Consider the following 27,036-nt stretch of genomic DNA (forward strand, 5'->3'; position numbering starts at 1 on the left):
TTTTATAAATAGAGTTCTGAGAATTGGTGGCAACAATAGAAGAGTGAATTTTATATGATGTTATGGGAACCTGGTTCTTGTCCAAGGCAGATGGTATTGATGTGGGGAAAATGAATTGTAGAGGGTAGTTCTGTGATCAGTGGTTTCTCTTGCATTTTTCTTTTCTGTGTCCCACTAAGGAAGAAAGTATTCCATGTAAATTCATAAAAAAGACACGTGTGCTGTAAATGCAGGCCCTTTTTTCCTGCTATTTCTTAGAAAAAGTTTGCTTAACTAATGTTATATATTCCCTACTCAATGAAAACTGCTCTGAAACATTATATATGTAGAATATTAGTAATGGAAAGATCAAATTAATATAAATTATTATATGAAAATAGTGGGTGCTTCTTAAATCGATGGCAGTGCCTTTCAATGGAGGAGAATCTGTAAATCCTCTTTTTATGTTGATTGTCTTTAGCATGTTTTCCTTTATTTCACTGGTCTTGCATGTTTGTTCCTCTGATGAGCTGTGAGGTCTGATTTTCTGCTTTGGTCACTATGGTTCATAGCATTTGCATAAAATTTTCATGTTGTTTTTTCTTTTTTTTTCCCTTTATTTTCTTTCACTTTTACACTTTTTCTGTGCAGGGACCTCTTTGGGTAAGATTCAGAAAAACTTGACCTATTTTATTTTCTTTTTGGTAGCTCCCCTTCATGTGTTATATATAGCAATTTGTCTGCAAAGCCTGTTGACATTCAGTTGTTTTTGTCTGCATAGTTTCTGCATAGAGATCTGTAGCCATAGACTTTAGTGTTTGTGCTTTTCCTTCCCCTGTTGTGTAGAAGCATCAGTCTCATCCTTCCTCATAACTACTCGTGTTGCATATATTAAGGGACTTTACCTAGTCTCACATTTTTACATATAAAAAAATCAGGAGGGGTGAAAAAGGTCATTTACTCATTAGTTGAAGTAGGCATTTAAAGACTTCATGTCTCAGCTAGCTTAAGAGGTGAAACTGTCCATCCTTTTTTGTATGTGAAGAGTACAGAGGTCTCCAATGCCTTGAGGATGTACTCAGACAAAACCAATCATTAAACTAGAATGAGGTCAGTCTTACAGGGAGCTTGTCTGCTTCTTGACATTAAATCAGTGTCAAAGATGAATCAGTTTGAGCAGGAGATGATGCCTTCCTTCAGTCTTGTTTTTCAGTCCAATAAGGTCAAGTAACATCCCTAACTAAGCAAACAGCACCGTTTCCTCTGCACCTACTGGGAAATCTCCTTCTCTTTGCTGTCTGTAAGATGTCTCTTGAGGCATTCTGGGTACAGCCACCACTGGACCTCTTGGTTTACTTTTCTCATGCAGAGTGGTTTTGTGCCCTGTAGGCTCAGTTGCTCCAAAAAAGGATTAAACACAATCTCCACCTGCCTCCCTAGTGAAGTTCTGCCTGGTCCATAGTGCAGCATCCCAGACAAAGAAGCAGCCCCTGTTTCTCCTCTCTGCAGCCCTGCAGTGAGATGCACAGTATTTTCTGTTCTGAGGGAAGAAGTGTTCAGATACCTCTGTCATTTCATTGTCACTTCTACCCTGTTTGTCATTCAGCAGGAAAGTTACTTTGTAGTTATTCTGCTATCTCCCTGTGTGGCAGATGCATACAGAAGCAACAGAAATGCTGTTTCCTTAAAACCACAATCTCCTTCTATTGGCATAATAAAATATTTTACCTAACAGTAAATCTTTAAAGGATCTGGATTTTTTTAGTGTTGCTCTTTGTATCTGATATTTCTAGGGCTCATTACTTGTTTGTATAAGTTAGAACTCACTCAGATTCTAGGTTTTAGAAATAAACTGAGTGTAAAGTAAATGCTTTCCAATTTCTTATATGAATACTTAAAATCAACACAGTTTTAGGCACTTTTTTTTCTTTTAAACCTAACATTTTCAGAGTTGATCCACTTTACTGAAGCTGCTTCAGTCATGATGCACAGGATAGGTGTAAGATTACATAAACCTGATAAACTGCAAAAGGAATGCATAATGCAGGTGAAACTATTAATATAAGAGTCACACTGTCTTCATTTGATTTGAATTTAGAGAAAATACTGTTGTCAGCACACTCAGGAAATCTGGTATATAGAATTTTAGAATCACCAGAAAGCATTTTGAGGTACAAGGGCTGTGGAGCTTTTTGTTTACTTTCTTTTTTTTTTAATGTGGAGTGGTTCCTACCTGAAAACCACGATATTGATTGCTGGCAATTCTTTTGGTTGTAGTGAAAGACTTATTTGCTTGTAGCTTAGCATGAAAGTGCTGTGTGCTGAGTTGATCATCACTATGCATGATATTTTGTGCCTGATGTGGAAATACAAAAATACAAATGTTCAGATCTGGCTGAAACTCTGCTTTAGAGAGAATCCAATAACTTTTTTCAGTGGACTTGAGTGTTTCTGTCACTCTCATGGCTTGAGGTTTACACTTTGTAAAATTTTTTTGGTAGTACAGAGTTATCTTGTTTTTTAAAAACTAAACAATGACAAACCTCAAACACAACATAGAGAGATACCATACACTGCCTTCTCAAAAGCAATTGTGTCCATATAATTTAAAATGTGTCTTAAGTGCTCAGATACTGTTGTAGCTTTCCAGACTACTGTTCAATTCATAGCACTTTAAAAAATGGTACACTTTAAAAGAGTGTACTGTGTAAAGTAATTCATTGGTAAGCACAAAAGGATATTGGTGCTGTAACAGCTATCAGGGTAATTATCTAGCCCTTTATTACTTCTGTTTAGGATTTCTGAGGATGGATAGAGCACTAGACAAAGGCTTAAGTGCCCAACATTATGGTACAAGCGGTCATTTGTGTTGCATCAATTAATTTACTAGACTGACTTAGTTGTAATATTTGTAATGAAGTTCAAATTCTGGTTTATGCTTTACTTAAATGTGTAGATACAGATTTAGATGTGTTCAGCTTTTAGAAAGGCCTTGCCTGTACTTGCTACATTTTTAAGGCTTTTCTCTTTCTGTAATGACTGCCATTCAACATTTTACACCAAGTATTTTATTAAGGATTTTGATCTATATATTTAGAGAAATGTTCAATGGCTCTCTCCAGCTCTACATCCTGTAGCAGTCATAGTGCTTTACTTTATTATGAACTCAAAAGCAATAAGCAAAACAGTGCCTACTGGAATATGATGATAGCTCTGTCTGTGATCCATTTAGCACTACTGACCTTTGGGATGCTGCCTTAGACAATTTAATGGACAAAACCCTTCACCTTTATCACAGAATATTTTATTTACAGCTGGCAGGTACTTTGGAGGAGATACTGATAGAGGCTATTTAGCTTAGCCTTGCCTGGCATTACTTCAGTCACATTGAGTGAAGAGAAACTCAGAGAAGTGATACAGGGTGGGAAAACCAAATGATCTCAAATGATCCTCTCTTACCTGTCTGATAAAGATTTTATACAGTATGGCTACAATCTATCACCAACATAGTTGCAAATCCTGTCTGTATGGAGTGAAGAATGTCTGAAGTTCAGGTCTGAAAACAACACTGTGGGGACAGCAGTATTACTCAAAGTTTACGTGATGGGGTGGTGCAAGAATGATGAGGTATATATCACCTTTTGAATGAACATCTAGGACAAAATCATTAAAAACCAGGAACCTAGCAACTCCTCAGAGCTTAGTGGTGATGATCTTCTGGCAGTGTGAGCAGGCAAATCTAATCACTCTGAGTGGACATTTGGGTGCTGTTGAGAAGCTGGACAGCAAGTCCTGTTGTCTGTAGTACTTTGACTTCTAAATAGCACTGGCGTATTAGCAGTTGAAAGTATGAATGTGTAGCTATAGAGACATCCTGAATCCCTCTTGTATAGCCAAGCTCTGAATGTCTCTAAGTCCTTATTTTGTTTCTTTCTGGATGCAGTGACATTGGAATTGGCCAGTCTCAGGATGACAGCATTGTGGGACTGAGGCAAAGCAAGCACATTCCTCCTGCTCTACCTGTCAGTGGAACCCTGTCATCCAGTAATCCTGACCTACTGCAGTCTCATCACCGCATCTTAGACTTTAATACTACTCCAGGTAAGGATCCTTCTTTTGTTTTCGTTCTTGACCTTTTAGTTTCCTTTCATAGTTCAGGTTTTTTGTCTGGATTTATAGCATCTGAAGAGGCATGTGATTTTTTTATTAACTGTTTGCTGTCACACACAAATTAGCCACATATTCACGCATTAAGATTTATTACACTTGCTACAATATACTTCACCCACATATAATAGATGTCTGATTTTTCAAGTATGCTGTATGCAGAGTGCTTCTTTCTGATTGGATATTCTTGGTCAGTAAAATCATGTTTTCCCTGATATATTTCCCTGTTTTGCTTGAGAGATCATTGTTTAAAAGACTGCAATATTTTCAAATAGCACAGCAGATCGTTAGCTTACAGTAAAGGGAAAGGACATTGGACTAGGACACAAGACATGTATTTCAGTCTTTTTCTGAACAGAGCTGCATCATTTGTACTACATTTGTAAGGGACAGAGTTTCAAAGTTTCTTGTTAGTCACCCTGCCCTACAGCTGTATGCCAAATTCTTTGAATATAAAATCCCTTTCTAAAATAGATAAAAAATGAACACATTTAGAGAGGATCAAAGCACAGGGGTGAGTGAGGGAGAAACAGGGAGAGAACGTGAGAAACTTGAAACCCTTATCTTATAAGAAGGGTTTAGCTGGAGCTCCTGTTAGGGTTGGGATTTGGGTTCTTATCTGGCTGCAGGAAGGTTCTTAGTGGGAAACCTTTCCTGAGTTAAGTATCCAATCTTTGCTATTAAATATAGCTGCTGGAGGAGTATATGGTGATAGTAGCTCTGCAGACACTTGGTTATTTTAGCCTAATCTTCAGAGAATTTCTCAAAAGTAGAACTGAAAATTCAGTGCCCTCCTGAGGGATTTCAAACATTACCTAAAGGGATGGTGCTTAAATATCAGCCTACACACTAGTCAAGTTGGTGCAATCATTGTGCTTGAAACAGTGATATTGAGCATTACTTCATCTCAGGTTTTTTATGGCTAGAGGAGACTGCAAGAAGGTGGTTCGTGTTTTTTGCCCCAGTGCCTAAGATTGATCCTGAGAGACTTGGAAGATTGATATTTTTTTGGATTTTTTCTAATGACTAGTGTCCAACACCTTGAAGATACTCTTGATCAGTAAGAGCCTAGCTTTTCATCAGAAGTTTTTCTATAAATGGGTGAAAATTCCATTGTCTGGCTTGCCACTTACCTAGACCAGATGGTTCTGGGTAATCATTGTGCCCCTAATGCTGAGTGCAGCAACTAACTTCCAGAGCTGTGGGCATTGCTGCCTCATGCAGCTCAAACAAACTTCCATGGGAGCGAAAGCCATTGCAGGCCTAAAGACCTTTCAATCACAGATGGAGTTGAGAGAACCTTAATGAATGAATAAGGTTCTACTGTTTGCATTTTGCATTGAGGAAAGGAGATCAATATGACATAATGCCAGTGCTCCAGTGTTTTAACAGTTTTTCTGTATCTTAGTAGAAAATACATTTCTTCCTCATTTAAAAAGAAGTTGACTTTTTCTTTCACTTAAAATTTGCCTGAATGTCCATGTACTGGATATTTTTAAAGTAATTCTTAGGCAAAATTTTTTTCCTGTGTGGAAAGGAAGGAAAAAGGGGCTTGAAATGAAAAACATATACCTTAAGGGCTTTAGAGATGGTTGCAGTGTAGATAGAGGAGTTGAATTATATCTCCATATATTTCAAGATTTGGAAAAAATTAAAGCCTGCAATTTTAATTCCTTTTACTACTTCAGTCTAAATTAAAGATGGAAATGGAGGCAGCTTGCAAGAAATTGAATGCACTGGAGGAGAAAGAGAAAGTGGTAGAGCAGCTGTCCTTTGAGGCTCTGAGAAATATCCCTCAGGATAGAAAATAAAACAACTTGCTCCTTTTAGAAGAGTAGTCTGAGGAGAAAGTGTGAACAGCTTGAAATCTGCAAGGAGTCATTTTAGTTTCTCTTCTGATTGGCTCGGGTTGTCTCAAATATACTTTTAAAGGCTTATTTTTAAATGTTCAATAGCACTTTGATTTCTCTTTTCTTGTGCTGCCTTTGCTGTTTGATTGGAAGTCAAAATAATAGAGTAATGATGAACTGCCAGTCACTGGTATTTTTTCTTTCCCCTCACAATCTTTTTAAGGGAGTAGATTCCTATCATACAGCATTGCATTCTTCAGCCTGCCACTCCAGTTTCCTTTTTTGAAAAGCAGTGAAGGGGGGTGATTATGATTCTCTTCAAGTGTTTTATTTAAAAATTATTGGGCTGAATTACTTGCTACCATTGCTATAGCTGTAATCATTTCCATTGCTGGCAGACTTCTCTGTATTCTGTGTAGAGCTTTTGCTCCCAGCTCTGATAGGTCAGCACCCATTTTACCTGGGTGGTAAAATGCAGTGCAAAGATGGGACTTCTCTGTTTGCTGTCCTCTGAATTTCTTCATATTGACTTCAATGATCCAGCAGAGCAGGTTGTTTTCTTCTTGCACAAAACACTTTATTTCTAGGGACTGTTAAAACAATTTCTCACCTGGGTATTGTTTGCAGTAGCTTCCCAACTTTACAGCATGTCTTTGAGTGGCAAGGATTTCTGTAACAGCAAGAGGCAGCAAGATCTAGAGAAAGGTCTGGTTTTTAATAATGTCTCTAAAAGGCTGTGTCTTCGGCATCTGCCTTCCTTGAGATATCAAAAAATGTAGTGAATATTTCAGGCACTGCTCTATATACCTCTTCAACTGATTACTGAAGGAAGATGGGCCAGTGTAGGGTTGGTGATAAAAGGCAAAATTGACTTGCTTGTTATAAAGTATTTCTACATTTGACTCAAGTGCTTAGGAAGGGCTATAAACTGGCCTGTAATGATATCCTTTATGTGTAACTGATGATGTAATCACACAGCTCTAGTGTGTCTTGGTATTAGTGCTTCTCAAGCTGCAAAAAATTACTGTGAGCTTAAAAGTTACAGGCTTAGTTACATGAAATTTGTAAAATAGTATATTTAAGCCTAAAAAGCCTTTGTGTCATGTAAATGAACTCAGAGAGATTTATCTTAATGCTTTCCAAATTATTATTTTGGAAACATGCAGTAGCAGTGGGGGGATGTTAAGTTTTGTTCCTTTGTCATAAGATTTCTGCTGCTGAATAGATATTTCTGGAACTTGGGTACATCTTATGCACATTCAGGTCATGTCAAAAAAACTGTAGTTGTGTCAAAGTGAATGTTTCCATTTGGTAGCTGTTTTTTCAGTATTTTTTAATGATAGTTGTTTCAGAAGCCTTAATTTTTAGATGGCTTTCTGTTATTACATATTTTATTACTTGTATGTCCTCTTTGATCTAAAATAAAAATTACTTTTAAGAAAAAAACATATTAAAGAAAGAAAAATTACTAGATGTTATGTCTCACAAAACTAGAAATGCTTATTTGTAACAGAGGGAAGAAATTAAATTAATTAATTAATTTAAATACTTGTCAGTTAAAAATACCTGATGTTAAAACCCAGTGGTGGATAGCTGTATAATTTCTTTTTTTTTCTTTTTTTTTTTCCTAATAATACAGTTATAACAACCAAAATTCAGTTGATCAGTGGATTTCAATGCATGCAAGGAAATACGAAAATACGCATGGATTTGGTATCTCCCTATAGCTAATGGAAATATCAAATCCAATGTTAGGCTGGTAGTTTTCCAGATTTCCTAAAAAACAGTTCACTGTAAGTTTTGTGTCATCAGTCACTTGAAACAGGAATATAATTAGAACTTAAATATTTGTGAAGGTTTTTCTTTGTCCCTGGCTGCATTCTTAATTACTAGAACACTGGCACAGAGAAATAAAGAGCAAAGTTTTCAGTCTGTTACTGACTCATTTATTACTCTGATCTAAATGCATCAATGACAGGACATTTGGATAGTTGAATAGTTGGATGCATCAATATTGCTGCACTTCATGCTGGCTGTTAAACAAGCTCCTTCCTAGCCACTTACATCACGTGCCTTGCCTTTGTGTGTGACGTTATGGTTGAGTGTCATAGTTAGGGAAATGAATCTATTTTCTTTGAAATATCCTTAAGGATATTGACACTCCTGTCACCTACTTGTTTAAACTTCTTACACGTCATTGTATAGGATAGTGTAGTTTAATATCCTGGATTTTTCTCAGACTTAAACAGAATTTTTCAGGACTCAACACCTGTGAAAATCTGACTGCTCATTAGTTTGTCTGTCCGAACTTCGAAAATGCTAACGTATTTTTGTGGCTTACTCCAGCTGTAACTTAACTAACTTCTTTTCCTGAATGTTAATAGAACTAGCTTTTACTAAAGTAAAAACTGATAACACTAATAAGTAAACTCAGTGTGACTTGCTTGTTCTTATACCATTATGTTTTTATTTTTTGCTTACTAAATTACATAACTTGTGTGTATTTTTTTTGCAGACTTACCAGACCAAGTGCTGCGGGTTTTCAAGGCAGACCAGCAAAGTCGCTACATAATGATCAGCAAGGACACAACAGCAAAGGAAGTTGTCATCCAGGCCATCAGGGAATTTGCTCTCACTGCAACCCCTGATGCATATTCACTCTGTGAAGTCTCCGTCACACCTGAGGGTGTCATCAAGCAAAGGAGGCTTCCTGATCAGCTGTCCAAGCTTGCTGACAGGATACAGCTGAGTGGCAGGTAAGAGAGAGACTGAGCTAAAGCTGGTGATGCCAGTTTATTAAGTCAAAATCTTGTTAAAAGAGTGTTATTTAATTGTTTATGTTCTGCTTCTTTGCAACAAATTGCTGCTTCTCATTAATACCTAGGCCTGGTGAAGTTCATTTTTTTCTCAGATTCCATCTGCATCACTGCTGTAACTTTCAGTACTAATCGGGTGTATTGTGTCTTTTTTTGAATTTTGTGTTTGCAGATATTACCTGAAGAACAACATGGAAACAGAGACTCTTTGTTCAGATGAAGATGCTCAAGAGTTACTAAGGGAAAGCCAAATTTCCCTACTACAGCTCAGTACTGTTGAGGTGGCTACCCAGCTCTCCATGAGAAACTTCGAGCTGTTCCGTAATATCGAACCCACGGAATACATAGATGACTTGTTTAAACTCAAATCAAAAACAGGTTGCATTAATCTAAAAAGGTTTGAAGAGGTGATAAATCAAGAAACATTCTGGGTGGCTTCTGAGATTCTAAGAGAAACCAACCAGCTGAAGAGGATGAAGATCATTAAGCATTTCATTAAGATAGCGCTGCACTGCAGAGAATGCAAGAACTTCAACTCAATGTTTGCCATCATTAGGTATTTCCCAGTAATAATTTTATTTCTAAGAGAAAAGCAAAGCCTTACTTATGTAAGTCAAAAAAATGTCATTAATAGAGTAAACCAGTTAATACTGCTAGCATCAACACTTGGCAATCTGCTAAGGGAGGGCATTTTTTGTAATCTGAACTTTTCTGTAATTTGAAATTTTTGCTGAAATATTATTTGTAGTGCTACTGATACATACTTACTGCTCAAGATAGTGTGGCAAGGTGAACATGGCACTAGAGACTTTATTTAAAGACAAAGACCAAAAGAAACAACAGGTACATACAGAAAAACCACACAATTGTTGTAAATGACCGGGTTAATTTCCCCAAAGCAGATAATTTTTATACATACTGCCCAGTATCTTGAATTCATTCAGCCATGATATGTTGCCTTTGGTTTTCTTTGTATCAGCAGTTTCTTGCAGGGAACTCTGGTAAAAGTCAATAACACACTGTGATATCATAATAGTCCGTAAATAAAGATCTTTTAATAAGAATTTTAAAATATACTGAAAATCTCAGAAAACCTTTCATAGTTTTGGAATGAGAATGAAGAGAGAAAACTCTAATGTCTATGTTTATATACATATATTTTAAAACCCAAACAAAGAAATCAATCCCCCAGTATTGTCTGTTATGAAAAAGCTTGAATAAGTTGCATTAAAATGACAATGTTATCACTGTCTTTGACACAAGCTCTTGTCATCATTTTCTTGACATTCAGTCAACAGATTGAATGTGACACTTTTCCTGAAGATGACTAGGTTTGAAAACTATTCAGCAAATGGGGCAAGTTCCGAAGTCAAGGATCCATGCTGATGATAATCAGTCAGCATCTCTGAGACATCAAAATATTGAGGTTTTTTTTCAACTATTTCAGCTGATCTCAATGAGAAATAAAAGCAGCCTGTCTGATAGGAAAAACTTGAGTGATTCTCAAGAAATCACTCAGGAAAGATTCTAGGAACCAGACTTTCCCACAGGTAGAAATGAATAGCAAGACAGGCAATGTAATTACAGGAGGAAAAATGGGGTTTGTACCAGCTACAGTTGATAAAAACAATCTTAATTACTCTGTAATACGTGCTGGCAAAAAGAAGTTCTTTTATTTCTGTTACTTTATTGACACTTGTGCTAAGATACTATGGCTAAATGGTATTGTTTTCATACAAAATAGTATTTTCTAGGATGTTTTGTTTCTTTCTCTTGTTCTTCAACTTTCTTGCACTTTTTTTGTTTCAAGTGGCCTGAATTTGGCACCAGTTGCAAGGCTCCGAACTACATGGGAAAAGCTTCCAAGCAAGTATGAAAAACTGTTTCAAGATCTGCAGGACTTGTTTGATCCATCTAGGAACATGGCGAAATATCGCAATGTCCTTAACAGCCAAAACCTGCAGCCCCCTATTATCCCCTTGTTTCCTGTCATCAAAAAAGACCTTACATTCCTTCATGAAGGTAAGAGCAGAAGCACATCATCTTTTACCAGCTAAGGGAAACTAACTTTCCTGCCTAATGGCTGCCGTTGTTGATTGTAGGAAATGATTCTAAAGTGGAGGGCTTGGTGAATTTTGAGAAGCTGCGGATGATCGCGAAGGAGATTCGCCATGTGGGTCGCATGGCGTCTGTGAACATGGATCCTGCCCTCATGTTTAGAACAAGGTGAGTGTGTTGTACCAGGCAGAGCTTTCCCAGCTGGGAGAAGGCTAGGTGGCAGCAGGAGGAGCTTTTCACATGCCCCTTCTGTTGGAGCAGTATGAATTGTTTGTGTTAGCAATTTGCCAGCATGATGTGGTGGTCTAAAACTGGAGAAACCACTACATTTTGTGGTTACTGATATATACTAAAATGTTTCTTACTATTCCATGGTTGACAGTTGCTTCATAAAAATGAGATTCTGTCAGTGGGAGGGAGGGAGGGAGGGAGAGAAACTGTCTTGAAAACATATCTACTAGTCTGTTTGAAACACTGACAGGTGCCAGCCTTGTAATTTTGATTCAGTAGAAGTAATGAATCTGAAGCAGTGTCAACTACTTGTGTTAGAAAACATGGAGTGAATGCTCTTTGGCTTCATATTTGACAAGCTTATTGCATACTCTTTTTTCATAATTTGAGCTAGAAGAGTTTGTAATACCTGATTGTATGCCCGAGTCAAGGCTCTTTTTAATGTTTTTGGGCTTCCAGAACTGCTTGTCCTGAGGTCTGGTCTTTTTCTTTCTGAGCTTGTGGTCTTTCTCTGTCTCTTCTTAAACCCATGCTTTATTCTTCCTGGCTCTCACTTGCAGGAAGAAGAAATGGAGGAGTTTGGGGTAAGTGGTTGGAGACAACACACAGACATTCATTCTTCCTTTACCATTTGCATTGTTTCCTACTTGCTATCTTTAATTTTCTGGTGCTTTGACATTTTTTTCTTTTGTTAACCCATTTTTACTGACAATACATTTTAGCCTAGGAATGCTTTTGATTTGAGATTGAAACACAAAATTTCTAAATTATTTTTAAGTGGTTGTTGCAGAAGTAGGGTGTCCTCCCCCACCCCCAATTTAAATTGCTGAAGGAAGTGACTTTCAGTAAGAGAGAAACTACAAAATTACAAGGTTGCAACAGCTGAAAAAAGCTGGTAATTTCCTTACACTTTATTAAGCAGTTATCACAATCAAATACAAAGGGTAAAACTTACAGGATCTACTCAACTAACTTACTTTCTATATTACAATTCGCCATCATTTTTCACTTAATAATTCAGGACCAATGCATCGCTTTCATATAGATATACATACACTGAAATGTGCATGGCATTTATTTCATCATGAACTAGCTGATCATTTCATTTAACAAAAGTGTTTTCAGTCTTGCAAGTTAAAAGAGCTGTGCATTTTGTGTACAGTCTGAGTTAAAACATAGAGGGCTTTCAAAGTGCCTCCTTTATATGTATTTGAATTTGAGCCTCAACTGTAGTCTTCTGTCAGCACTGCCTTACTGCATGAGCTTTTCCTAATGCTCCAGTCCTCTCAGTAGATGGCTTATGTGAGAGAGCTACCTTGAGTGCTTTTCTAGATGTGTGAAGTGTTATTGCCTAGTTGGAGCAGAATAGGTTAAAATATCTGTGCAATTAAAATAGTGCCTGTAACCAAGTAAAAAGATTTCCTGTCCCTCATCTTTCTATCTGTTATAGCTGTTTGACTTACTGGAATGAGGCATGTGAGCTTTGACTGTAGACTGACATTCATGCAATCTTTTGCATGTTTCATGCTTATTGAGTGCTACCATGTTGGACTAAGTCATATCTTTGCTCTCTTTCTTCCCCCTCCTGACCCCCTTCACTCCAGGTCTCTCAGCCAGGGCAGCACCAATGCAGCTGTGCTGGATGTTGCACAAACAGGGGGTCACAAAAAGCGGGTCCGTCGGAGCTCTTTTCTTAATGCTAAAAAGCTGTATGAAGATGCTCAGATGGCACGGAAAGTAAAGCAGTATCTCTCAAACTTGGACCTGGAAATGGATGAAGAGAGCCTCCAGACACTCTCCCTGCAGTGTGAGCCAGCCACCAACACATGTGAGCATTGTCATTTGTTGGGGATTTCAAGAAAACTGTTCAATATAACTGTTTCTAGTACAGTGAAGCAATTTGGAACAGTAACTGGACAATGAAGTAGAAAATGATTTGTCTAGTCATTTTCAAGTATTAAACATCTACGAATCTTAAGAAAATAATCTTGTGGATTAACAGGATTGAGACATAGTATTTATACAGGTAATAAGGCATTAAGATGATGTCACACTGAAGTGTACAAGGGCTTTTTTTTTTTTTTTGTCTGTACAAAGGGTATGGAGGAGTCAAAAGTTTTTCTATATTTCTGATGTACTGAAGTTTTTAGTGTGAATAGGGATATGGCTATTCTGAGGAAATAGGGAATTTTCTTATGGCCAGGTGCTTCAGAGATACCTGGAGGTCTGTACCTGGGGCAGCAGAGGGGGACCTTATCCTGGATATCGAGTTTATTTTGATTTGAGGAAAAGCTGTATCTTGTGCCCCTCCCTTCCTGCAGGGTAGCAAAATCTAGTAATTTTATGTCTGTTCTAAATCAGTTGTAGTCGTTATGATAGCCCAGTATAACTTCTGGTCGTGTTTTTGGTAACAGTGATCATTTATCAGAGATTTATTTTGAGACAGAAAACATTCATTGATAATGTACATATTTTAAAGGGAGTTAAATCTCCTCCTCTTTCCCTCTTCATCTTTTCTGTCTAAAGATATTTTGCTGCATTTATTTTTTAATTGTTAATCAGCGGGCTTTGCACTGCTTAAACTAAAACACCCACCATGTTTTTAGCTAGTAGTCATTCAGTGTTTTGTCCCCTTTCTTGCAAAGTGCCGAAGAACACGGGAGACAAACGATCTGGAAAATCGGAAACGTCACCGGTGGCTCCCCGGGCAGGAATCCAGCAGAAAGTGCAGCAGCAGCAGCAGCATAAAGCAAACCAAGCATTGCAGGTCCCAGCTGTGTCTCTTTATCCTTCTCGCAAGAAAGTGCCAGTCAAAGACCTCCCACCATTCGGTAGGTGGAACAAGGGAGAATTTGGTTTAACATTCTGAAGTTTGTTTGCTTGCTGATGTCAGGAAGACATTTTTAATCAAATAAGGTTCAGACTTTTATTTCTGGTATGATATGCAGGTTATGCCCATTCAGGCAGTGTCTAGGCATTGTTCTCTTCTATAGAAATCGAAAGAAAAATCGAGGGAAAGCATCCTGCCAATTTAATCAGTATGAGTATTTACCTGTTACTAGTAGCTGGAAAGAATATATGTTTCTCACTGTTTGCCCTGGGATCTTGCCTTGGCTTTTCTAGAGGGATTAGGGACATGGAGTTCTTGAGTGACCAATCTGAGAAGCCTCAGAAGTTTTGGTGTCTCTTCACAAGTAGAATTTTTAAGGTGAAATTCAGGCCTGTTCAAGCTGGCAGTCATATTAGAAATGTGGGTCTGAAGTATCACAGTGACAATTGTCCCTTTGGCTTCTACTCCTTTCTGCTTTTTTACTGTTATTCAATTGTTGCTGCCTTTGTATTCTACAAAAAGATACCAGACCGCAGGAATTTCTTCCACCCTGATTTCCAAATCTGTTTCCCAACATGTGTACAAAACATGTATGCATTATTAACAAACTCCTTAAATCACTTAAAGTATGGTAATTGTAGTAAGTATATGTAGCACAACTGGCCCTTCCTTTTTCATGATGGTTATTTCACAAGAGCTTAATTCTGATTTCACTCTTTATTGGTTTTCCTCATGCACTGCTGAGGCTGCAACAAAGTGTTAGGAGCAGCAAAATGAGCAAGAAACAATTCAATATTAATCTAGATCTTGTTGATTTTACCATTAAATTTTAATCTTAAAAGGACTTTGAAGCTCCATAGACTGCATTTTGTGCTCATAGTGGCAAAGTTTCTGAAAACTGACTAGGTTATGCTGATCAGGCAGCTGTAAATTATTGATAACAGGATTGTGATCCAACAGATCAAAGATAAAGTCCACGAATGCTTGGAAATAACCTCTACCACAAACATTGGCAAAACTGTCAGAGAAACTCTGCCTTCACTTATCAGGCTGTCCCAGGGTGGATTTTTGAGGGGAGGGGAAGAGAAAGATTGGTAAGTGTGGCCTGGGAAAAGCAGTTCTTGATGCCCTAGATCTTTACATCATACATCATCTTCAGGATGTTTTTACTCTTCAGTTTCCCAAAATAAGCTGGTGCAGAGATACTTCTCAAAAATGAAAGAGGGGAAGGCAGCTGCAGGATGGCCTTGTTTCTTAAGCGTATTCCTTATTAATTTTCTTTCCAGCTTTCTTTGACCTTCTAGGCTACTCTGAATAGAAAAGAAACAGGAGAGCAGTTTCAATGCTTACTATATAAATTTTCACTAAACAGTGAGACGGGTGTGTGTCTGTATTTAAGCTAATTTTAGTTCAAGTTTCTCAGTAACTGTTCCTGTGCATATCCTTAATTTATCTATTGTATAGGCAGTATTCTGCAACATCAAATTTTCATTGTGTTTTCTGTGGCAAAGTATTCATCTTAAGTGGCCAGAATGAAAGACCATCTGCACTAATATGCAGTAATAAAGCACTGTATTTTAAACAGGAATAGGTTTAAACATTTTACTTCATTTAAGCTGGTGTCAGAAACTGAGAAACATACAGGAAAAAGAGTAGTTTTCTCTTCCTGTGTGGTGTCTGCTCTATAAATGCATTATGAAACATAAGGATGTACTTGTGCTGGTCTTTACATCTGCCTACTTTAATTCTCACTTAAAGGCATTAACTCCCCACAAGCTTTAAAGAAAATTCTTTCGTTATCGGAAGAAGGAAGTTTGGATCGTCACAAGAAACAATCTGAAGACACTGTCTCAAGTGCATCTTCACAGCTGTCATCTCCTCCTACTTCACCACAGAGCTCTCCAAGGAAAGGTAGTAGACATTCAATATTTTCCATCCTGTTTCCTGAAGCAAAGTCCATGGACTTTGGAAGCTTCTGAGAGAAAATTTGTACACTTGATAAACTACTGCTGCTCCTATTTTTGTCACTTATGGTCAGCAAGAGGGAAGGAAATGTAGTGCAGAGTGGGATTTGTGAAAGGATAGCTGTGAACCTGATTTCAAGGGTACCTGAAAGCCCTCTGGTTATCAAAAGCCAGAAAGCCTGATATGATGCAGGATTTGATGCAGTAGGTCACTCTCACTGCAGCTGCTTTGGACAGAACAAAGTTCTATGATCACTGTTTCCTGCCTTCAGTGGAAGAATATGCAGGTTGAAACTTAAAATCTTTGTACAGCATTGACCACACTGGTCTATTAGAGGAATTATTTGCTGTGTCATGCATTTAAATGGGACATGGCCTATGTATGACACAAAGGCTTAAGATATTTGGAATTCAAATGAGAATATTTTAAATTCTAATTTATATTTTATACTACAGAATATTTTAATAGCAGCCTGATTATTTAAACCATGTGTATGAATATTTGAGGAATGGTGTTAGACATTGGAGCTTTCTTGACAAAGATCTTCTTAAGTGACTTCATGGAGTTATTTTTTAAAGTGAATTTAGGACTTGGAAGGGATTTTTCTAAAGCCTGTTTGTTTTCATGGTAGCTCTGGCTGTGAATTGACAAAACAGTATGGAGGCATTGTCCTGTAGTTTAAACAAAACAAAACAACAAAAACAAAAAAAAAATACCCAAACAAAACCTAGAAAACCCCAACCAACCAACCAACCAACCAACCAAAAAAGCCACTTTGAAAGTATGATAGCCTAGATGTATTGCATGTGACTTCTAACTTATTCTCTTTTCAGAATAGCCTAAAAGTTCAGTTTAACAGTTAGATAATATGGCATTATGGGAAAATATACATTGGGTTTGAAGTGACTTCAATTGAAGTGTTATTTACTAAGGTCAGATGGAGGAGGATAATATGTAGAGGATATATCATCTTGAGTCCTTGTAAGCTGTCGTCTTTATTTCTCCCAAATACTACATTAGCAAAGAGTGAACTTATATAAATATGGTCGTGCCTGTGCATTTTTTGAAAAAGGAATTGGAATTCTGTACTTGATTCTTAGTGTGAAAAGCACTTTATTTTTGCAAAAAAGCAAATCATAAACATGATTTTAAAAAAATCCTTGGTTGGATGGTCACACAGAGCTAATGAAACATTCTTTCAGATAAAAATGACAGCATTAATACCATGTCTCAGCAAGTGAATTGGGATAGATCAGTTGAAGAAATTTTGACACTTATGAGTAGAGTGAAAGCAAAAAAATTTAAAACTGCAGTGACTTGTGGATGTGTTGTTTAATGATTTTTAACTTAGCTGACAAGAAGATTCAGCACATCTTTGTTTAATACTGAAACAAAAGCTGAATTTGCTTCTGTGACATGGTTTGCAGATTTGATCTCAGTCTGGCTCTGTCAGTGCTACCTACCTCCAAATGTCACCATAGTTCTGGTAATAAGGAATTTGAAATTAATTAGCTAGCCAAGTATCACAAAGAAAGCTCGAAAACCTGCCCCTCTGTCACCCAAGATACGTAATAAGCAGTCAGCCCAGACACCTGGGCTTCATGTACCTGCTGTTTGTCTCTGAAGCATGGCTTTTCAGAACAGAAAGACTGTATGAGAGAGTTTCTTGGGTTACTTTAAGCAGTAATCTCAACCAGAGCATCTCTTTCCTTCCAGCCTTGGAGACAGTGTTTATGCACAGGCAGTTTTTTGAGGAGTAACACTTCATAATGTGAGGATACAAGTATGATGATGGATTTCAAAAGAATTTAGGGGAGGAGGGCAGAGAAGAAGGGAGGAGAGCAGTTGGTTTGTAAATGAGTAGTACATGTTCCCACAATCCTAAAGCTCTGATTAAGATACCAAAGACACAGCGTCACACAGTTTTGCTTTGCTATGTATCTTTATCTTTTGCAGTGCTATGTAAATGTGATTGTAGCTTTGTTTTATTGCCAGTTTTGTTGCAATATTGCCAGCTGCCTGATGAGAGCTGAGCAGGCATCTTGGAGAGTCTGATTAACGCGATGTTCCCTTTGCAGGCTACACTTTGGCTCCAAGCAGCACGGTGGATAACTTTTCCGATTCTGGTCACAGTGAAATTTCTTCTAGATCTAGTATTGTCAGCAATTCCTCTTTTGACTCTATGCCAGTCTCCCTGCATGATGAGAGGAGACAAAGGCATTCTGTCAGCATCGTGGAGACAAATCTTGGTGTGGGAAGGATTGACAGAAGAATCATGATTGAACCAGATCAATACAGCTTAGGGTAAGAATTTTATTTGTGCTTACTTACATTATACTTCCATGTAGTGTGTGTGTGGCATGTATGTTTGTCCATGTAACTTTCCCTGTATCTCTCAAATATTTTTTCTCCTCTGCTCTTAAAAAACTACTATTTCAATGCTGCATTTTGTGATAATGCTGCATTCCTGCCAAGAAAAGGTTTTGCACTCCTGAGTGCACAATGAGGTCTACTGCAGCAAGATTTTACCTCAGTAGATGTTACCATCTAAGCATTTCAGTGGTGCCACAGATTATCCACTTTGTGGCAGACTAGTACCCTAGCCTGCTTTCTACATGGGGAATTAACTGAATTAGATGAGATATTCATACAATTATTCAGTGATCAAACTGAGTACAGAAATAGCTAGCAATTTTCCAGTCTGCTTCATGGAAAAGTGCATATTTGTCTAACTCCAAAATATTTTACTCCAAATATCTCTTCTAGTCAACAATAATTGGAAGCTAAAATTCACATTACGCTGCTGGTTTTCTAGTAATTTTCTAGGTAATTAACTTCTGTAATGGTGGGGAAGCTAGTGCTGTGAGGAGTTCTCTAAATCTCTAGCAGTGAGCCTTGGTGTGAAAATAATTGGAGCTCCAGCTCTTGTTTAGTCTCCAGTTGCTTTTTTTTTATTGGAGCTGTTACTTGGATGCTTCAATCCTCTGAATGGTTTCTGGGGTTTTAATCCTGCACAGTCTGTGTATGGCAGACCTGTTCCAAAACTGATGTACTTCAGCTTTGGGAATCTCAGGCTATGCAAACTCTTTAATCAGATGTCTTAAATATTTGGAAGAAGAGGGCTCCAGTCTGCATAGGAAAGTGCCCTGCTAGAATAAGTCCCAGGAGCCTGGATATCTGCTAAGCAAAAGTGACACTTTGTCGGTTTTCTCTGCTGTTGTGTAAGGGATAGTGTCAGGCTCACTTAATCACTGAAAGGCTACAGAAAACATAGTTGCTCTATGAAGTAGCATGTGTTTCCAAAAATAAGGTTAAAAAACATTTCCATTTGCAGGAAATGTTGAAAAGTTAGCTTTCACTGTTTCCTGAGCTGAAAAAAAAAAATCTGAAAAGCTGAAATCTAAACCTGAATATCAGCCAGCTCCCGCTAAGCTGTTTCTAGCTTTTGAACCATTTGCTTTGCATGGCTGGAAAAGCAGTAGGATAACCCTGTCTGTTCCTCTTTATGTGTGTCAATGTGGTTTGCCTGCCTTAAAGGGCTATTGTAAAGTTAGGATTTTTACCTTTTGAAATTACTCTGCTGAAGTATAAGGCTTCATCAAGTTATCTATCCAGTTTTTTTTGTTTGTTTGTTTTTGTTTTATTGAGGATGTACTTGAAAGAAAAGTGTCCTAATCTCAAAATTGAATTAGTCATTAATGCAAACAATAAATACTTTAAAGTGCCCCAAAACCTTCAATCATAGAATCAAAGAATGGTTTGGGTGGAAAGAGACCTGTAAAATGCCATCAAGGTTACCTACTCCAACCCACCAGCATGTTTTGTTTTTTCTTTGATTGTTGAACTCTTTGTGTGTCATGTTCATGGCTTCCAATTCCAACACTGGATTTTTTGTCCCCCTCATCACTGTGTATCCAGCTCATATGCACCGCTGTCAGAGACCAGAGGCCTGTATGCTGGAGCAACTGTACTTTCTTCTCCTAGTACAGAAGAGCTGTCACAGGACCAGGGGGACAGAGCTTCGCTCGACGCAGCTGACAGTGGCCGTGGTAGCTGGACTTCTTGCTCGAGTGGTTCTCATGATAACATCCAGACAATCCAGCACCAGAGGAGCTGGGAGACTCTGCCTTTTGGACATGCTCATTTTGATAGTTCAGGTGACGGGGCAGGACTGTGGGCCTCGGGCAGCCATATGGACCAGCTGATGTTTCCTGACCACGGCACAAAGTATGGCAGGCAAAGTCAAGGTAGGGAGGGCCTCGATCAAGCACAGTCCAGAGCAAGCTGGGCATCTTCAACAGGATACTGGGGAGAGGACTCAGAGGGTGATACAGGTACCATAAAGCGGAGGGGTGGGAAGGATGTTTCGATTGAAGCTGAAACCAGCAGCATAACATCTGTACCAGCAGAGGAGGCAAAGCCAGCTCCTGCGCCCACTCACACAGCAGCAGCAGCCAGTAGTACAAAGGGGCTTGTTGGTAAGTTAAGTTTTGTTTACCATGAAGTACTTTAATTCATTTGCTTAAGGTTTTTCTTATTGTTTTAAAACTGCATTTCTTTTCTCTGGTTTGATTTTTTTTTTTTTTTTTTTTTTTTACATTTAACTTTTAAAGCAAAACTGAACATTTTGTAGTCTGTCCTATTTTTTTCCCTTTAACTGTGCATGTATTGCTAGGGAAAATATATTATAGTATAGTATATTATAGTATAGTATATTTATTATATTATGGAGCCTGCCATACATCAAAAAACTAGCTCAACTGCTGGACAGTATTTTGAGAGGTTGATGTATTTAGATGTCTGCTCTGAAATGTGAATTTCTCATCACAGTAAGGCTCCATAGGCTATATTTAGAAATCTTAATAAATGTGGCCTGATTTTTATAGAAGTGTTTTACTTTATACCTTTGTATGACTTGTCTGATAATTGTGAATATTCCTTACTCCTGAAAATGGGATCTCTTTGTGTTTAAATACCAGCTGAAATGTTTCTTTGGATGGCTGAAACTGAAGAGATTTCAAAGAAGTTGTGGAGTTGAAATACATTTCTATGCTTCAATAATGGAAAGATCAGATAATACATAAATTAGTAGGAAGGTATCTCTGGCAGAGCTTAACATCTTTCTCATATTGTTCCTTCTATGCGTCCTAATCCGTGGACATCCAATACCTCTGCATTTTTGCCTCTTTTCTTCTTTTCATTTCCCCTCACTTTGCCTTTTGTCGGGTTAATATGAAGAACTATCTAAAGCCATTTTTTGCTGACACAGCTGAATATCTGCCAGATTGAGGTCGTGCTGAGACCACTGCAATAAACTGCTTTTCCATTTTCTGCCCAAGTGTATTGCTTAGAAGTGTCCCTTTGCCTCAAAGCATGGGTGCAGATCTAAATCTCTGGACTATGAAGAGAAGAAAGCTCTTCAGGATCATGCCAATCTCTAATTTTACTCTTTGATACCCTTGGTTTCCTCCAGAATGTATAACAGGTGTGCTGCCAAACATGCCTCTCAAGGCAGTGCTTCTACATTTTTAGAAACTTGAAAGAACATGAAAGAGACCTGAAAATTAAAACCAACACACTGACATGCACTTCAGTACTATTAACTAACTGTCCTGTAAATGTAGCTCTGTGTATCACTGTCCAACAGAACCTGCTGGTTTACACAGTTCTTTTGCACTGAATAGACATTGATTTCTTGCAGTATTTCAATAGAATTTTTCTACAATAGAATTTTTATACAGAATTTCTTCTGATTTTCAGAAATCTTTTAATAAAGTTTCTCAGAAGCTTCTTCATGCTGCTTTGCTCAGTTAAAAGAGTTTGTCCAAGAAAAAGACTGTATTGGAAACTATTTGGTTTTCTTGTAATACCAAGGATTTATTTTTAGTCTGTAAAAGGTTACATCCAAGTAGCCACCAGTCCATTTTAAGCTTGTACTGCCCTTTCAGTCAAATCATGCTGCTTAATTGTGTTGTCATCACTGCTTATGCAAGAATATACAGTGTATGACAAGCTGTGGAAAGTAAATTGTTTGTGTCAGTAGGTTTTTCCTGGTGTATTTGTAAGGTTTGTCAGTTAACTGGTCATGTGTTGAAGGGCTGGGCCCACAATAAGTGTACAGTATTAAAGTCCCAGCTGACTTCTCTAAGTGCTTAACTCTGAAACAGAGACTCTTGCCTATCTGCTGTGTGTCCCTGCAGATGCTCAGGCTTCTTAACTGTTGTTTTCTCCCTCAGAGCTCTCTCCAAGAGAGAGCTTCTCAGTATGCCCAGAGTTAAGCCTTGTTCAGGTAAACAGTTACATCTCAGTGAGATCCACAAGCTAGGTGGTGGTCTTTCCATCTCCTAGATAAAGTCATACTCAGTCATAGTTCTTACAGGAATAGTTTGAGTTTTAATTTTGCAGAGAATACAGCCGTAGGGGCTGTGGGCAGTAGTGCATACAAATAGTGTGATGATGAAGACCACTTCTCTTCCATACCCCTTGGAATTGTAGCTTATGCCTCATTATGTAGTAAGATTGTAGGAAGAAAATAGTGTATCAGATGCTTTTATTTTTTCCCTGTTAAGATGCTAAAAACAAAAGAGATGAGCTCTTGGATGTGAAACCCATCTTCAGAATTAAGATAATCATGCATTTGGGGAGATGCCAAAATTCCTGATGTATGCTATTTCTGTGTACTCTTTAGTCTTCTATGTTATTTTGATCACTGTATGCTCTATTCTATACAATTGATGGAACAGCTTCAGTTGCAAAGTTTGAACAAATTCCCTGTGTAATTTGGTGGATTTTGTTAGACCAGTGCTTCAGTACTGGAAGAATAGCTACATCTTGTGTATGTTGTATATTCTGTACTTTCTCGATTGATTCATTTTTCACAAGCTCTTTATCTAGCATATGATAGTTAACCTTTGTCATTCAGACTTTCTCTTCCTGGGCTGTTGAGTTGGTTGATATTTATTTAGCTTTTAACCATCTATTTTCCTTTGAGCAGTGTTTCTCTTCCTATCTCTTATGATCATCTGTTGTTCTTCCTGCAGCACGAAAAGAGGGTCGATATCGGGAACCACCTCCAACTCCTCCTGGTTATGTAGGAATACCTATTGCTGAGTTTGCAGAAGGTGGCTCCCATCCAACCAGGAAGCCTCCCGACTACAACATAGCACTTCAGAGGTCCAGGATGGTGGCACGGACATGTGAGACTCATGGGACAGCAACTCCCCAGCAGCAGTCGCATGGTCATTCAGCTGGCAGGCCTGTGAACAAACCTCAGTGGCATAAACCAAATGAGTCAGATCCACGTCTTGCTCACTATCCATCTCAAGGGTTTTCCACAGAGGAAGACGGTAAATTTCTAATTGTTAGATTTTGAGTGTGCTGCATGCAAAACTGGTCAGTGCTTAGAGAGTCACAAAGTGAATTGCGCAAATGTATTCTTGCCATAATTTGAACTCTGTTTCATTCAAAACTTGCTATTTGTTAACTTCTTGCTATTGGTAACTTCCTGGAAGGGAAGGAATTCAGTTCATCCTAAATATAATTTAAAATTGGGCACATAGGTCCACCTGAATCTTGGACAACCAAGCAGTCGCCTTAGGCAGAGCTTCTCTGAAGGTGCCTTTGTTCACCTTGTATAGCCCTGCCTGCTGTATTTTTCCACATTAACCATGTATTTAATGATCAAAAAGCATCCTGGTCTACAGAATACTTTGGCCCATCCACCCCATAGAGCATCATTGCTCAGGTTTATTTGGGTAGTTGCTCACATTCTACCTGAAACTCTTTACACTGTGGACACTGAGTCTTCCATTCCATCTGCTTCACGTGATGAGCCCACTGCTGTCTTGCTACCTTGCTGGTCTATGTGTGGCTACATCTTTATGCTTTAGCTCAACTGTGATGTTTTTCTGTGGAGAGCATGTTTAGCTGGATTGGAACTTTAAGTCCTCAAAATTTAGGCAGGGGGGTGCCAAAATCACACATCTCAGTGCATTGTTTTGCTAATGATAGTCTAACATCCCCTTTCTCCCTCTAACTGCTTAGTTACTGCACCTGAGGTTTTAGGTGCAGGATGAACTCTGCAGTTGAACATTATGGGGAAAAGAAGTCTACCTTAATTGAGCTGCCTCAGACTTTGAGAGTTACCATAACAGATTTTTATTGTTTCCTCTAATGATGACTAAATTGCAGATATATTTGGGGAAAATGTAAGATGCTTTTCTGAAGCTATTAGATATCGAGGAGTATCTGTTGTACTCCTTGAGGTGAAGAACTGCACCCAGCTCAGTGAAAGCAATTGTCTTATTTTCTTCAAGATTAGATTTACAAAGAAATACTTCTCATGAGACCTGAAACGTACTGAAATTTAGATTGTTTTAAAGTGTATATATTTATTCAATGAAATGGAAAACACAGGAGAAAAATACCCGCAGTTGTTGTACACACAAGCTTGTTTCATTCAGTAGGAGTCTTGTTCTTTATGAGCTAATTTTTATTTTCCCATATCCTATTATGTTTGCAGAAGATGAACAAGTCTCTGCTGTCTAAGACTTGGGCTTTTCTGGATCCAGAGTGAGCCACCTTAAAGGAGAGCACAAGAAGACGTCCCTAGAATAGGAGCCTTGGAACTATGATTAAAGGATGGTGGACCTATTTGCCTCCTTCCCTGCCTTAAAGCAGCATGGGGCTTCTTCCTCTGCCCCTCCCCCTACTGTCCCTTCTCCCTTTGCATGTGAAATACTGTGAAGAAATCGCCCTGGCACTTTTCAAACTGTGTTGCTTGAAATGCACAGTGCAGCAATCTCCAAGCTACCACTGTCGCTGTCTGCCACATCACACAGTATCATTCCAAATTCCAAGATCATCACATCAGGATGATTAACTCTGGCTGCACTTCCCAATGCCTGGAAGGGTTTTTTTAAATCTTCCTTTTAGATTTTAATCACAATCCTAGCACTTAGTCTCATTGGGATAATGAGATAAGTTAGTTGTCAAATTACATTTGGCCTTTAACCTACAAAGAGAAAAATGCTTTGAGATCCTTCAAGGAGGCAGTGCTTATTTGCTTGTTTACAATGCCTTTGTTTCAATTTTGTATGTTTGCGTTTGGGAGATCAAATACTGCATCTGAATAGTAATTACAGTATTATTTCACACCTGTAAGTAGAGTTGCCAGCCTGAGCTCCTGAAGAATGTTATCACATGGCTGAGCAGGGCAGAAGGGAAGGCAGAGGTTACAGGATGCAGCCTTTCCTTGACCATCTGGCTTTGCTCTTAATGTGCCCCACCCTGGAATCTTCACAAGCTTGTAAATTTTAGTGTTAATGGCATCCTCATCCGGGTCTGGTGTAAATGCAGAAACACAGTGCTTGCAATTGGTCAGTGATGGAAGAGGACACAGTGTGTCTCATACCTGTGCCTTGTGGAATACAGGATGACATACTAAAAAAAGTGTCCCATTATAATAAGACAGATGGCAACCCCACCTTTAAGTTATATACTTCTTTTTTTAAACTATATAGTAGTTATATTAAAATAAAAAAATTAACTGGATAACATTGCAGTGAAGGCAAGTTGGGATGTCACAGCTCGTGTCGGCTGTTAACACTGATCTAATAACCTCCATCTATTGACTTCGACATTAGGGGATAAACGAGCCTTTAAGTAAAAAGAAATAAAAATAACACAGTTAGATTTGCCAGCCTTTGCAATACAGAAATAGTCACAACTGTTAATGGCTTCATGGAACACTGCATGTGTAGAGAAGGCCAATGTGTAGCAACCACCTGCTCACAGCTGCTATTAACCCTATAATGACTGAAATGACCCTCCCCTCTATTTTTGTGTTGTTTTTGCACAGACTCCGGAGAAGTGAAGGCTGCCAATCCGAGTAGTACTCAAATGTGAGGAACTGCTGGTCTTGGATTTTTTTTTTTTCCATTGAACTCAGCTGATCATATTGATCAGTAGATAAACGTAAATAGCTTCAACTTTTAAAGATCAAATTGCAGTGTTTTTTCACTGTATCAAACAAATGTCAGTGCTTTATTTAATTCTCTCTCCTGTAATCATAGCTTTTGTCTATTTGCTTATATATCACATTGTCAATTATGCATTTGTAATTTTACATGTAATATGCATTATTTGCCAGTTTTATTCTCAAGGGTATGGACCTCATGTGCATATAGTAATACAAAATCCTAGCTCTATCACAAGTTGCACAAATGTTATATAAGCATTAAGTAATTGTAGACCATAGGACTGCTAATCTCAGTTCGCTCTGTGATGTCAAGTGCAGAATGTACAATTAACTGGTGATTTCCTCATACTTTTGATACTACTTGTACCTGTATGTCTTTTAGAAAGACATTGGTGGAGTCTGTATCCTTTTGTATTTTTAATACAATAATTGTACATATTGGTTATATTTTTGTTGAAAATGGTAGAAATGTACTATGTTTATGCTTCTACATCCAGTTTGTATGAAGCTGGAAAATAAATAAATATAACATTAATGAAGTCCATATTGATTCTTATGCATTTTACATGTTCCACATACTTGAACGAATTTATGAAAAGATTTTACTTCTCTGTGTATTAATATTAAAGGGACATTGCCAAGTGATGTGGGCAAACCACTGGTGTGGAGTTTTTCTTAACACGCTGCTGATAATTTTTGAAAACTTTGGTGTGTGTACTGCTGAATGAGAATGACTGAGAGTATGTGCATTCCCGGTAGAAACATTTGAAATGCCAAAAAAGGTTTGGCCTTAGGTATACATAGAATGCAAACAGTGTTAAAGGTAAGATTGTGTTGATTTTATATTCTTAATGGCATAAAATTAAGGAATACATGTTTAAACATTTGGGTATGGAGAAGTATCAAAAGTGATCCTTTTGAGTTTTTACTGAACAAGGTATTTAAAAAAATAAGTATCACCTAATAGCATCCCCAGTAACAAAAGCTGATGTTAATCCAATGTTAAATCTGTAGATTTTATTTTTTTCCCCAGAGGTTAGATTCTTTATTTCCAATGGTATGCAGAAGACTGGGTTAAAATAGTACTGCTAAAGCCGTTAACAGCCGTATCCTTTTTAGCCTTGAAATGCCTGGCAGGTGGTGTTTCTAAATCTAAAATTA

At 38.0% G+C, this 27,036-nt stretch overlaps 1 protein-coding gene across 7 annotated transcripts in view; it reads left to right on the plus strand.

The window, feature by feature from the left end:
- RAPGEF2 (Rap guanine nucleotide exchange factor 2) overlaps positions 1–26,530 on the plus strand; it is a 179,761-nt gene extending 153,231 nt beyond the window's left edge. For 4 of the 7 annotated variants that reach the window (XM_085058603.1, XM_085058604.1, XM_085058607.1 and 1 more), the window contains 13 exons: positions 3,923–4,080; positions 8,512–8,752; positions 8,985–9,368; positions 10,623–10,834; positions 10,915–11,038; positions 11,662–11,685; positions 12,706–12,929; positions 13,747–13,932; positions 15,690–15,842; positions 17,975–18,200; positions 19,815–20,374; positions 22,937–23,242; positions 24,418–26,530. In XM_085058603.1, coding sequence (XP_084914729.1) covers positions 3,923–4,080; positions 8,512–8,752; positions 8,985–9,368; positions 10,623–10,834; positions 10,915–11,038; positions 11,662–11,685; positions 12,706–12,929; positions 13,747–13,932; positions 15,690–15,842; positions 17,975–18,200; positions 19,815–20,374; positions 22,937–23,242; positions 24,418–24,443 — 2,824 coding nt within the window. In that variant the 3' untranslated portion in view covers positions 24,444–26,530. Of the gene's footprint in view, positions 1–3,922; positions 4,081–8,511; positions 8,753–8,984; positions 9,369–10,622; positions 10,835–10,914; positions 11,039–11,661; positions 11,686–12,705; positions 12,930–13,746; positions 13,933–15,689; positions 15,843–17,974; positions 18,201–19,814; positions 20,375–22,936; positions 23,243–24,417 lie in introns of those variants that run through there. The other 3 variants (XM_085058606.1, XM_085058605.1, XM_085058610.1) reach the window with 3 other exon arrangements.
- The last annotated feature ends 506 nt before the right edge of the window (positions 26,531–27,036 follow it).

The sequence above is a fragment of the Lichenostomus cassidix genome, chromosome 4 (assembly GCF_008360975.1).
Source record: "Lichenostomus cassidix isolate B80296 chromosome 4, HeHo_3.0, whole genome shotgun sequence".
NCBI classification, from domain to species: domain Eukaryota; kingdom Metazoa; phylum Chordata; class Aves; order Passeriformes; family Meliphagidae; genus Lichenostomus; species Lichenostomus cassidix.